The following is a 14,004-nucleotide window of genomic DNA, read 5'->3' as shown; positions in this document are numbered from 1 at the left end:
TGTGTTTTACTGTTTAATAGTGTTCATTTCAGAGCTTTAATTCTAATATCAAACTGTGAAACTGTAATGTTTTTAGGCTAGAGAAAACCGGTGATGCTAAACAAGTCTCCTCAAGCAAGTCAAGTTCTCTCACTCACTTACAGGAGTGAACAGGAGTCATAATCTTACGTTCAGGGTTGTCTTATATCAGGACAATACAGTAGTTATTGTGTATATATAGTTCATATAACTGATTTTCCTCTTTGGTTCCAGTACGTATTTTCCTGCAATGGGGATAAAGATGTTGGATGGATTAACACACACATTAATGTGCATGACAGCAAAGTGCACATTATCAAAATCAGGTATGTTCCTTTTTTTCCCATTAAATTTACTGCCATGTGAGGGATTATCATATTTCTGAGAATCATGTATTTGGGAGTGGTAATTTAAATATGATGTTTTGACTTGACTTTGCAGTTAAACACATCTGCCTTGGGCAAGAATATAGTTTTTTTTTTTAAAGAGGAAGCCGTAGCATACTCATATCATAAGCCTCAGCTTTAAGTAACATTCACACAATGTATTCAAATAGAATTAGCACCTCAGGTGGTATTAACTTGATCCCCTAGTTATCCACTCACGTCAAGTGTTTAAGTGTTTGCTGGAAATAATGACAGTAAGTAAAACCAAGGCAACAACACATACAGTAACTGACAGAAGTCGTTTATATTTTATTACAAACAAGCATGCATTCTGAAGAAGTCAAACAAACGACACAATGCGACTATTAAAAAGCATTAGTGATCACTGAGCATGCTCTATTGGCTCTTTTAAGTCTTCATTTGCAGTTTTTCATTATGAAAAGATTAACAAGTGAGAGCCAAGCACAAAATCAATTGAAATGATTTAAAGTGAGGCGGTAAGCCTTTTGAGATATTGTTCAGGCGTCCAATAGCAATCATACTACCACGTCTCACTAATATTGCTAATTTCACAACTCTAATAAGTATTTTCTGCCCAATACCAATTAGTTATTTTTTTTTTTCATTTTCATATTTACTTTTGTAAGAGCTGTGCTACACAAAATGGCACTCATTTAAGACCAAAATATGCAAATTGGGACTGGTTGCTGCAGCTCTCGGTTTGTTTATCTAAAATATACCCCTGAGCAAGGTACATAACCCATGCTGCTACTAACTGCGGTGAAAATAAACACATTTTAATGCACAATTGCACAAGGTTGGATGGCTGTGTAGAAGCATTCATTCATTCACATGACAGAAGAAGGGTTGGGGGGTATCTGAAAGACATTTACAGTTTTTATCACAGTTAATTGGTAGCAGATCCAACCATGATAATTACATTTCCGAAAAGTAGCACTCCTTATTTATAGATGGGATATGTTTGTAGTTGGAGGATAGAAAACACGTTTATGTCCTTCATTAACAACAATAAAAATCTAAAAGAGCAGTGGCAATAGTGGCCCGTGCTCGGGATTATTGTGCCTGTTTTGAGATAATTCAAACCTGCAATAAAAACCCGTTGTTCCGTCGATCAGGTTTGATGGTCGTGTGTCTCACCAAACATTACAGTAACATTGCTGACACCTAGTGGCCAGCGCAGAAAGCTACATATCATCAATGTGTCTTCTGAATGCCTTACATTTGTATTTTACTTAATGTAACCATTTTTATTTAATGATCAATTTATGTGTCTCCGGGTTCCTCCCACATTCCAAAAACATGTTAAGTTAATTGGTGACTCCAAATTGTCCATAGGTATGAATGTGAGTGTGAATGGTTGTTTGTCTATATGTGCCCTGTGATTGGCTGGCCACCAGTCCAGAGTGTAGCCCACCTCTCGACCGAAGACAGCTGGCATAGGCTCCAGCATCCCCCGCAACCATTGTGAGAATAAGCGGTTTAAAATGAATGAATGAATATTTTGGAAATACCAATAGTAATAATACAAGGTATTACTTTTTAATCGTAATAATAGGTGTAAATGTGTGAAATGATCTTGAAGCAGACTGGCAAGGTTGCCGCCTTCCCCTCCCTTGCAGAGACCAGCACTGGCCTAAATCTGTAAGTGCACCCAGACAGGCGTATCAGGTTAAAGGGCTACCATGCTCCACCCCGTTTTTTTTTCTACAAGAAAAATACAACAGCGGTGTGAATCAATCATAATGTTCTGTGCTGAACCCTTGGAGACGTAGCGAGAACGAGAGCTGTCATAACTAGAGGGTCGGGAGCGTGGAAAAATGGTTCCCGGTGTCACAAAGCAAATACTTTGTAATTGTCTGACGGCGGGCTCCGTCCATCTTTGTCTGATTTGACCCAGAGCTACAACGCCATGGTCATCCTCACCGCCGAACTCATTATAGACTTTTAATATATCTTCCCGTCAAAGACACTTTTCAATATGTTAAATAGAAACCCGGTGGGGCTGGCTTCTCAAGGACAGTGTGCACACTGCCCTCTGGCTGCCAGCCAGGCCGCTCTGGCAGACTGCTTCTAAATTAACCGCCATTCCAAGCAAGCTCTTGAGGAAGGACTTATGCAGCTTGGAGTTGGTGCCCCGAGTCTTTGCTCGGCATATGCAACAGCTTGCAAAGTGAAGGCTTAACAAATCAGTTTAGATTGCTTTGTGGACCTCCTTACTTCCACTTTGGGAACAAGGGGTATCAGGAGACGGGGTGAAAAGGAGACATCTGCGGTCTGAGTACCCTCAAGCTGCTGATGGTTAGTGCTGAATCTGCACTTAGGTAATTATCTGCCCTCCCCTGTTGTTTCAAGTGGACATTTGCTTTTTGAGAACAATGGATAGCTGCTGGGTGCTTCTCAAATAGTGAGAAGAGTGCATAAAGATTTACAACATCGTAACGGTGTGTTCTTATTCTTTTTATGGAAACATGAACATGAACATTTTGGGATGCTTTTACCTCCTTTGAAGACTTGAACGTTGCCTAAGACATTATGTAGCAGCTGGACCAACAAGGACACCGCCTTTGTGTTATTTTTTTAATTCAATAGTTTCTCACCTTCTTTATCAAAGGCTGGCAGTTACAGCTTTCTTTGGCTCCATTTTTGCTTATTTTGCAGCCTTGATCAAAAGAAGAGCAGAGACTTGAGCTGAGAAACACTACTCAATTCAAGAAATATCTCGTAGCAAAACAAAAAAGTGGTGTCCGCATTGTGTCTTTTCAACAATCACGTCTTCAATAAAGGTAACCTTAAAAAGTGAATTTATCTCTTTCGTACATCATTATTAATCATGTGTATTTATGTATTGTAAAACTATAAAAACATGTTTTCAGTCAACATTTTTGGCTTTCTGGAACACATTGCCGTAGTTTCCAGAGTACAAGGATGAGCGATTCCAAGAAACAATACAAACAGTTGATGTTTGCAAAATACAAGGAAGAAGAGTTTTTGTTATTATATATCACCATTTTGATCTATGATCATTATTGTCATGGTTGTAAAAAACATTATGTCACTATGTGGTTACATTACCTTACACTTCTGCATGTGTAAAAAAAAAAAAGATACCTGAAATACAGGAAGTGAACAAATGTAACCATAACAGATTGTGAAAGTACCAGATGGAGGGGTAGGATTTAATAAGCTTTGCTTCTTCCTACTCCTTTTGGACATGTGGAACTGTGAATTGATTTATGTGATGTATTCCATTGTAAGCTGATGCATGTTCAAATGAAATGAAACCATTAACATTTCTATAAGATGCTACTTTTTTCACATGCTTTGAACCCTGCGGTTTAAACAATAATATGGCTAATTTATGGCGAAAAAACTACAGTTCTCTTGATGCTTAGAGTGCCGAAACAGAAAGTAGTGCAAGTCAAAATCACATGCTTTGAAGTCATTTGCAGCAAATTTGTTTTGATCTGACAAATCTTAAATAAGTTTGATCAAATGTGGAATTACAGTAGCTACTTCGGGAAAATGTGTGTCACGTTTCACTCATTATACTCTATAAGGAATGAGACTGGGAACTGTGTGTAGGTAGGATTGCAAGGTTTATTGTATGCCTTTCTGTATAAATATATAAATATCCCATTTTACAACATGGGTGCAGCCTTTTGTCGAATATTTTCTTTCTCTTTAAATTTGGTGGGTGCAGCTTATATTCAACTGTGCTCAATTGTGTGGAATTTAAGGTCATTGGATTTCCATTATTACTGATGGCTTTTGGGTAGAGTCACCCCTTCTGGAACAGAGTAATAACACTAACCAATGTTTATATTATGTAAAAACAGCTCAAATCGTCATTTGCCAAAGTTGTCATCGATTAGCAGTGATATATGACTCGTCCTCTTTTGACCTAATGTGTCTTACCTCCTCATAGACAACACCTGACCCCATGTGAGGCTGAGATCACCCATTCCGGTCATGAGAGAATCAAAAGTGCAGCAAGTAATTACCGGCTGGGACACATAATACGAAGAACAAACCGCATCTTTGTAGGTGGTTTGCCACAACGCTTCTCTGCCAGTCAGGTATGACATGATGAGGACATATTTCTCTCCCAGAAAGGGTCCTTGAAAGCACCGACAAAGACATCATAGATCATTGAAGTCAATCTTAAGATGATTGCAAACAGCAGACTGTATGGTTGAATTCAAGGCAGTTCATGGAAGAATTATCATGTACTGCACTTGAGAATTTGGACCAATACAGTGCTGATAGGAATAAAGACAGACCAAATGTTTTTATACTGTATCTTACCACTTCACAATGAATTCATCTAACATGCCGTAGCTTATTTTTGCAAGTACTTACATAGAGAGCATAATGGTAAAAAAAAACAACTGCAGGAAAATCGACATTTTTTTTTCCTCTTAGGAAATGAAACCATTCCACAACTTTACCGGCTGCATTGAAATCACTGAATTTAATAACGTCAGGAGTTTCTACACATCTGATGCCCTTGCCAACTGCAACACAAGACTGTGCAGGTAAAGACAAATAGTTTACATTTTCACGCATCATCAGTTCTAATAATTAAATGCAACAAAAAACTAAATACATTTTTGTTTTGATTTGTATGTAGAGGGGCGCCTTGGTTTTTACAAAATATATATATACATATATATACATATACTTCAGCTGCACTACTTGTAGTCTGCAGAATATGATTTTCTTTTGGGGGGCATTTGTGTTCTGTCGTTCTCAGTTGTCTTTGTAAGCTAACGTTTTTTTGGGGTTTTTTTTTGTTTTTTTTTCATTTATAAGTCGCTCTGGAGAATAAGTGGCAGGAACTTTAGGAAGGAATTTTATTTATATATTTTATATATTATATAATGTTATACATATAAAAGACTTGTCTTGTGGTGTTGACAAGTGATGACAGAACTGGGGACTTCCAGGCGGAAGTTGTGGGCGTGTTTCTTAATAAAGGCAGGGTACGAACTCAGTTGGACTCATGCAGTGTATTAATAACACACAACAAGACTGAGACACCAAACAGACATTTATGGACATATGATTTTGCAATCATGTTTGCCAAAAGCTGAATCCTACAAAAATGAGGGTGTACGAAAACTGAGGTGCCACGTTTTTTTTTAAAGAATGATCATGTTGCTTTGCTTGATCGATTCTAATGAATTACATTTTTACAGTGTTTATTATTTGCGTTAATTTCTTTTTTTTAATTTCATGTTTGACTTCTTCATTCAAGTACAGTTTTGTGAAAACCTTAAGACACTTCAGGGGAGCTAAATGCTGTGAAAACTTTGCAAAACATGCACATGTACAATGTTGTCTCTGCTGTTATTTTTTGGACAACACAGACCTCTTAGTATTGCTGTTATTTGTCCTTGTTATTAAACATTTCGCCCCATAAGTCCGTTTAACTTGAAATTTCTCAAAAAGCTTATTGCACTCTATAAAACACTCACTCTAACTTGAGGGTGATTTGTCGTATCACCAAGAAATTTGGTACAGCCTTTTAAGGGACTGACATGCACATGTATGTCAAATTTGAGCAACATTGGTTGAAAGACAAGGCTGTCATCAAGCAAAACATCTCTTTAGGGGCACCTCACAAATTGCCCATAAGTCATTGACCATTTGTCAATGACTTATGAATACAAAACTTTGAGGATTATTAGATGTATCTTAGCATGTTTTCCAGAGTATTTAAGTACAACTCACAGGGGACGCCGTACATGTCATTTGTCCTACAGTGTCAACAGAACGTCATCTGCCACACAAGCACCAAAACCTCCCATACCTGAAGCTTGTGGCGATGGTTTTTGCCTCAATGGTGGAACGTGTCATAAACTGCAAGCTGGTACATCAACAACTTCCTGTCACTGCCCACTCCATTTTACAGGAACTTTTTGTGAAAAAGGTGGGTTTTTATTTTCTCTTTTTACGCTGAGTTGATGTTGTTTGCCACTCAGTCAAAACCTTGGAAAGAGTGACCTCCACAGTGGTATCTCCAAGAGGCAGCCAGCTAGTAATGTTGGTTAATATATGCTGAGCCTCTTTGGCTAATAGGTTTCACAACGAGGGAGAATAGAATCGGCTGCATTAGGAATTTTGAGTGATGTGAATTATTCAGGACATGATTAATGAAATGAAAGATCCATATAATCAGCTTGAACCGTTCCTGAATGAGAAAGCGACCTTGCAGCACGCCTCCATCATTCAGTGCAAACTCTCACCCCTGTCCTCACCACAAATACTTATTTTGTACAACACTTGTACTTAGAGGAGCCATGCTATGCCACAAAATTAGGTACAGGCTTGTTGTACCGGTTCATAAGTGGTAACTCCACATCGTGACATATACAGTAAACGAAGTGCAGCTTCCACAGTGCCGGCAGCACTCCTATGACGCAACCACCGCCACGCTTGACTGTAGGAAGCAATGCAACTAATATAAATATAATAGTTTTATATTATTATAAAAACAAATCACATTAAGTACAGAAATACAGAACTCAATACACAGCTTACTGCTGTGCTAAATGGACATATGAGTACAAATAGCATGGGGTTATGCACCAAATAAATATGCATATTCACACTGACTTGTCTTTAATAGCACAGAGCTATTATTATTCTTCACCTATGTGCATTTGCCCGCAGCATCACCACATGTGAGCAAGGACGCGGTGAAAAGACGAATGGAAAATATACATTGACACTGCCTGTACAGTGTCGGAGAAAGTCTTACACATCAGTTTCAATTTGCGTCACATGGCACGTAACTCTGGTATGGTCATGAATGCAACATAGACACATTATAAGGCACATTATTAGTGAAGCATGAGGAACATAAACATGCCCACTTGTGGGCTTTCTAACATAGTCAGTGCATCCAATCAACAAACAAATTACGGGCTCGTACAGCTCAGAAAATGCACTAGTTTGCCAAAGCACCACACTAAAAGACCACACAATATAATGAAATACTCCAAGTACAAGATAATAATAATCATCAATCTTAAGTATTTGTTATACTTTATTGTATTATATATTTGCATATAATGCACATAGAGCAATGAACAACTTTGTGCTCTGTCTTCTTTTTTCTGCAGCCCTGTTCAGGTGCAGTTCATTCAGTTGAAGCATTCAAGCACATCATGTAAATCTCAGTGTTAGGCGCGAATATAGTTACGCTATTTTAAATTTTGTACCCTCTACGGTATTTAGCGTACCCGACTTTGGGAACCGAGGCTGTAGTAGAAATGTTTTTTGAAATATGAGAGATGTACTCATTTATGTAATATATGATATATTCAAATGAAATGGGTCCTTGCTGTGCATATGTGCCAACATTTTATTAAGTTTCATCCAGACGTGGGGTAGCTTTTGTGTAATTTTACCAACAGTTATCGGCATTTTGTGCTCGGGGAAAGAAATAATTGTGAATTAGGTGTATAATAAATGACCATCAGAACACCATTTACGAGAATCCCATACTGTAGCTTTAATCTGATAATAATGATTAGTCTTTACCGCAATGTTCAGTTTAAAAATGCATATGTGATTTTTTTTTTTTAATATCTCCACCGTTTTCTCACATGGTCATAAAGCAAAGTTCTTGCTTATCCAACAAAATTCTCCAACTCCATAAAGCCCCTTTTTAAAGACCAGCAGTGGGTCTTTAGATTAATTTCTGCTGACTTTGGAGGAAGCGTGTCCCTCCTCAAAAGCCTTCCAATGCGGTCTCTCGGGTTTAACATGGTCCAATCTCATATGAGCACTCATCCATTGCTGTGCTTCGCCGCCCCTTGTCGCCATGGACCACAGAAGAAGACCACAGGCTGTTTACATGCTGACAAAGCCTTTGCACGTGTGTGTCGCTGGCAACCTTGTCCCCGCATCTCGTTGTATTAAGTGATACAACGAGACACCAGAGAAGAAATAATCAAGTCACCTCGACTCTTAGTTGTTTACTGAGCTGCCATCTTAGTATATGTAACTAATGACATTGACTTGTTTATGTTCCAAGTGAAATGCTGACTTGCATCCTGAATGCATAAAAGGGACACTCATGTATGCATGTTTGTCTACTTAATTACACTTATATATATGTTGAATTTCAAATGTGCCTACACATATGCCTTTGAGACAGGGCACAGTGATGTAAAATGTATTTATGCATAGATATGTAGTTTGATCCCCAAATGGGTCTTGTGTGTTTGTTAAGCTGTTTAAACATCCTTATTTAACAGCCTTAAAGCATAACGTGGGCTGCAAATCTTCCACTGCTCCACAACCAGACACCCAATTTACATCTCTTGTATATGTATTTGTATTGTCAGGGTTAAATAAACATGTTTTTTTAATTTTTCCATACATTTATTACAAATCCAGTGAAACCTACAAACTTCAGTGCCCTAAAAGTGACATCATTTTGACTTCAACCTCATGTCAGGTAACAATATGCCTCAAAAGTCTGAATTTGTGAGACTGCTGTTTAGTGAGCATCTGAAAGATGGCGGAAAGTGTGAATGTTTTTCTTCAGCTTTTCTGTTTATTGAGGTGCTACCACCAAAGGACAGCAGGGCTGGCAACAAAGAACGATGATTGTAACCATGCAACCCGCGACATAGGAAACGGTCTGACTGCTCAGTAGCGCAGATGCTAACATAAGTATAAGTTTATAAGTATATCAGAAATCACTCCACACTCTATATTGCTCTCTGGTTCTACCATATCTTACTTATTGTGTGGAAATATGGGGTAATAACTATAAAAGCAATCTTCACTGGCTAAATGTACTGCAAAAAAGGCCAGTAAGGATAATTCATAATGGCGCCTACAGAGAACATACTAACTCCTTATTTCTAAAATGACAAATACTTCAACTTGCTGATATAGTTCATCTTCAAACAGCTAAAATAATGCATAAGGCTAAAAACAACCAATTACCTAAAAATATCATCCAATACTTCTCTACAAGAGAGGAGAAATATGATCTCAGGGAAGAACTAAATTTGAAACACTTCTATGCTAGGACTACGTTAAAAAGTCATAGCATTTCAGTATGTGGAATCAAACTATGGAATGGATTGAGTAAGGGAATCAAACAATGCACAACGATGAGCCAATTCAAGAAACAATACAAGCAGTTGATGTTTGCTAAATACAAGGATGAAGAGTCTTGAACCAGTCATGATGTGCTATATATATCACTATATTGATACTTACTATGGTACCCATTATGGCATTGGATGCTCATATTATAAAAAAAACAAAACAAAAAACTTTAAACTGTATTATGGAAAGCAGGAAGTGAACAAATGTAACAGTTACTGATTGTAAAAGTACCAGATGGAGGGGTAGGATTTAATAAGCTTTGCTTCTTCCTACTCCTTTTGGACATGTGGAACTGGGAACTGATTATGGGATGCACTCAATTGGAATCTGATGCATGTTCAAATGAAATAAAACCATTACCATTATCATATATTGTCGTGTAGCTAGACCTGATGCCGGCTTCCCAGCATTCCTTGTAGTACCTTTTTGTGCATAGTTGCTGAAATAAGAAAAAATATATCTTAATGAGGGTAACTAATTTATTTAATTAATTATGTTTTAAAAAAAAATACTGGGAAATGAACACATGCACATGGCAGACAGAGGCACAATGTCGTGTCCCAAAAGAGTCACACAGAGGCTGATGCTCTTTTATAACTTTATAACAGCAGTGCAATTCCAACACCATATGTGTATCTCCACCTCATAAACATGTCACTCGTTTGTCCGTCCTGAGAACAACACTCACTAAACCAAAGCACTGAGAGGTGCATTCATGGACATTTTAATTATGCGTGTATGTGCCAGTAAGTGATACAATGACTGGATTTCCACTAAGTAGATTTCAGTAATATTAATGAATGTAATATTTCGGAATTACATTTATGACTTTCCAAATACAATCTTTACTATCATTAGAGCCGTGTAGACATGAAATAACACCCCTATAGTCATCGGTACACTCCTGTTATTCTTTGTTTACACCACATTGCTTGTAATGACACGCTTGATTTTGTGGTTCAAATGTTCTGCTACTATTCAAAAGACTAATTTTATACTAGGGTTTCAGACATGTGTGCTTACATATCTTGTGGCTTGATTCAAAATTTCAATTCATTTGGAGCTGTTAAGGCATACAAATATATATACATATACAGTGAAGAAAATAAGTATTTGAACACCCTGCTATTTTGCTATTTCTCCCACTTAGAAATCATGGAGGGGTCTGAAATTTTCATCGTAGGTGCATGTCCACTGTGAGAGAGATAAACTAAAAAGAAAAATCCAGAAATCACAATGCATGATTTTTTAACAATTTATTTGTGTGATACAGCTGCAAATAAGTATTTGAACACCTGTGTATCATCTAGAATTCTGACCCTGAAAGACCTGTTAGTCTGCCCATTAGAAGTCCACCTGCACTCCATGTATCATCCTGAATCAGATGCACCTGTTTGAGGTCGTTAGCTGCATAAAGACACCTGTCCACCCCATACAATCAGTAAGACTTTAACTTGTAACATGGCGAAGACCAAAGAGCTGTCCAAAGACACCAGAGACAAAATTGTACACCTCCACAAGGCTGGAAAGGGCTACGGAGCAATTACCAAGCAGCTTGGTGAAAAAAGGTCCACTGTTGGAGCTATCATTAGAAAATGGAAGAAGCTAAACATGACGGTCAATCTCAATCGGAGTGGAGCCCCATGCAAGATATCACCTCGTGGGGTCTCAATGATTCTAAGAAAGGTGAGGAATCAGCCCAGAACTACACGACAGGACTTGGTCAATGACCTGAAAAGAGCTGGGACCACCGTTTCCAAGGTTACTGTAGGTAATACACTAAGACGTCATGATGTGAAATCATGCATGGCACGAAAGGTTCCCCTGCTTAAACCAGCACATGTCAAGGCCCGTCTTAAGTTTGCATATGACCATTTGGATGATACAGTGGAGTCATGGGAGAAAGTTTTATGGTCAGATGAGACCAAAATAGAACTTTTTGGTCATAATTCCAATAAGCGTGTTTGGAGGAAGAAGAATGAAGAGTACAATCCGAAGAACACCATCCCTACTGTGAAGCATGGGGGTGGTAGCATCATGCTTTGGGGGTGTTTTTCTGCACATGGGACAGGACGAGTGCACTGCATTAAAGAGAGGATGACTGGGGCCGTGTATTGTGAGATTTTGGGGAACAACCTCCTTCCCTCTGTCAGAGCATTGAAGATGGGTCGTGGCTGGGTCTTCCAACACGACAACGACCCGAAGCACACAGCCAGGAAAACCAAGGAGTGGCTCCGTAAGAAGCATATCAAGGTTCTAGCATGGCCCAGCCAGTCTCCAGACCTGAACCCAATCGAAAATCTTTGGAGGGAGCTCAAACTCCGTGTTTCTCAGCGACAGCCCAGAAACCTGACTGATCTAGAGAAGATCTGTGTGGAGGAGTGGGCCAAGATCCCTCCTGCAGTGTGTGCAAACCTGGTGAAAAACTACAGGAAACGTTTGACCTCTGTAATAGCAAACAAAGGCTACTGTACCAAATATTAACATTCATTTTCTCAGGTGTTCAAATACTTATTAGCAGCTGTATCACACAAATAAATTGTTAAAAAATCATGCATTGTGATTTCTGGATTTTTCTTTTTAGTTTATCTCTCTCACAGTGGACATGCACCTACGATGAAAATTTCAGACCCCTCCATGATTTCTAAGTGGGAGAAATAGCAAAATAGCAGGGTGTTCAAATACTTATTTTCTTCACTGTATATATAATATATGTACATACATACAATCCTGTCCTGTCAGTTATTGTTCTTTTAATAAAGTACATAAAAATTTGGCATTTTCAGACAAAGTTTCAAATGGTAATTAATCATGGTTAATTAATTTGAACACTGATTAATTTGATTGAAATGTGTAATAATTTGACAGCCCTTCATCGTTTACGTCAGTTGTCATTATTGTTTATTATTCCCCATACCAGTAGTAGTTGTGTGTACCTTTCACTTACCTCGTGTTATTATTTTTGTTGATACAGTACCATAAGTAATGGTAATGGTAATGGTTTTATTTCATTTGAACATGCATCAGATTCCAATTGAATGCATCCCATAATCAGTTCCCAGTTCCACATGTCCAAAAGGAGTAGGAAGAAGCAAAGCTTATTAAATCCTACCCCTCCATCTGGTACTTTTACAATCAGTAACTGTTACATTTGTTCACTTCCTGCTTTCTATAATACAGTTGAAGGTTTTTTTTTGTTTTTTTGTTGTTTTCAAGACTCTTCATCCTTGTATTTAGCAAACATCAACTGCTTGTATTGTTTCTTGAATTGCCTCATCGTTGTGCATTGTTTGATTTCCTTACTCAATCCATTCCATAGTTTGATTCCACATACTGAAATGCTATGGCTTTTTAATATAGTCCTAGCATAGAAGTGCTTCAAATTTAGTTCTTCCCTGAGATCATATTTCTCCTCTCTTAAGGATAGTGTTCTGTGTGTGACAGGCAATGACAAAGCATGATTAGATTTGCTTTATTTACTTTAATTTTTGAAGTTGAACAGTTAACAATTTTTATGAAACAAATTTTGAAATTATGAAAAAATTAACAACTTAGAAGTCAAACAGCATCACGGAATGGATTGTGTGTAACTTTGGAGTGTTGACTCTACTCTGTAGTGAAAGATAAGTGTGTGATGACTGTGCTTACAGATTTAAGTAGTAAGCTACTTGATCAGTCAATGAGACACTAAGCTGTTTACAGAAATACAGTTTGATCCATGACAACAGGGATCATAAGTCCTGGCTATTTGTTGCAAATGACTGTCTTTTAAAAGTTATTTCTGTGTTACCGTAGACGTTGACTTGGAGTCAACATAAACAATTAGTCAGCAGACAGAAATATATCATATATTTCTGACATTTCTCAGGCGATCTGACTAATCTTTGTCAGCATACCCTGCTTCACTTTAGCCATTCTGGATGTTCTTGGGCCCATTCAAGATGAAGCCTGCTCAAAGCTGCACACAAAATCACATAAAAGCTTCAATTTACAACTGGGTTGCAGTTTTTTAAATTAACTTAAGGGGTGGCTTATTTTTGGATGCAAAAGAACCTGAAATATCTTTGGCGGTTGCCAAGTGCGGCAGATTGTGTCGGCTTACTTTTAGATGCACAAGCAATCACAAAAAAATCCTCTGCACAAGATGTTGCGGTGCATGGAGACCAATTTTCCATCATTAAATCAGTTCAGTGGAACTCTATATAAAAAAAAATGTGCACATTGGTACCTGCAAATTGTCACGCCATATGGGATTATGTTTGGTTGATTTCAAATGTATACACAAATGGATATCAGCCAGAGATGTGCTATCATGATGAAACATATAAAAACTAATAATAACATTAAATAAATATGAATGTGTCCGTTAAACTGTATTACAAATGCATTTTCAACATTTCCTTCAGGACAAAATGCAGAATTTGCACATTTCCTGATGAAATAC

The 14,004-nt window shown here is 37.9% G+C and overlaps 1 protein-coding gene across 5 annotated transcripts in view; it reads left to right on the top strand.

The window, feature by feature from the left end:
* Nucleotides 1–14,004, top strand: part of eys (EGF-like photoreceptor maintenance factor) — a 224,227-nt gene that overhangs the window by 131,246 nt on the left and 78,977 nt on the right. For all 5 annotated transcript variants that reach the window (XM_078787403.1, XM_078787404.1, XM_078787405.1 and 2 more), the window contains 4 exons: nt 253–344; nt 4,351–4,501; nt 4,848–4,960; nt 6,191–6,357. In XM_078787403.1, the coding sequence (XP_078643529.1) occupies nt 253–344; nt 4,351–4,501; nt 4,848–4,960; nt 6,191–6,357 (523 nt within the window). The remainder of the gene's footprint in view (nt 1–252; nt 345–4,350; nt 4,502–4,847; nt 4,961–6,190; nt 6,358–14,004) is intronic.

The sequence above is a fragment of the Doryrhamphus excisus genome, linkage group LG20, assembly GCF_037039965.1.
Source record: "Doryrhamphus excisus strain RoL-2023G ecotype Guam linkage group LG20, RoL_Dexc_Guam_v1.1, whole genome shotgun sequence".
Lineage (NCBI taxonomy): Eukaryota > Metazoa > Chordata > Actinopteri > Syngnathiformes > Syngnathidae > Doryrhamphus > Doryrhamphus excisus.
The sequence above is the reverse complement of the archived record's forward strand: the minus strand, read 5'-3'. Positions and strand labels throughout refer to the sequence as shown.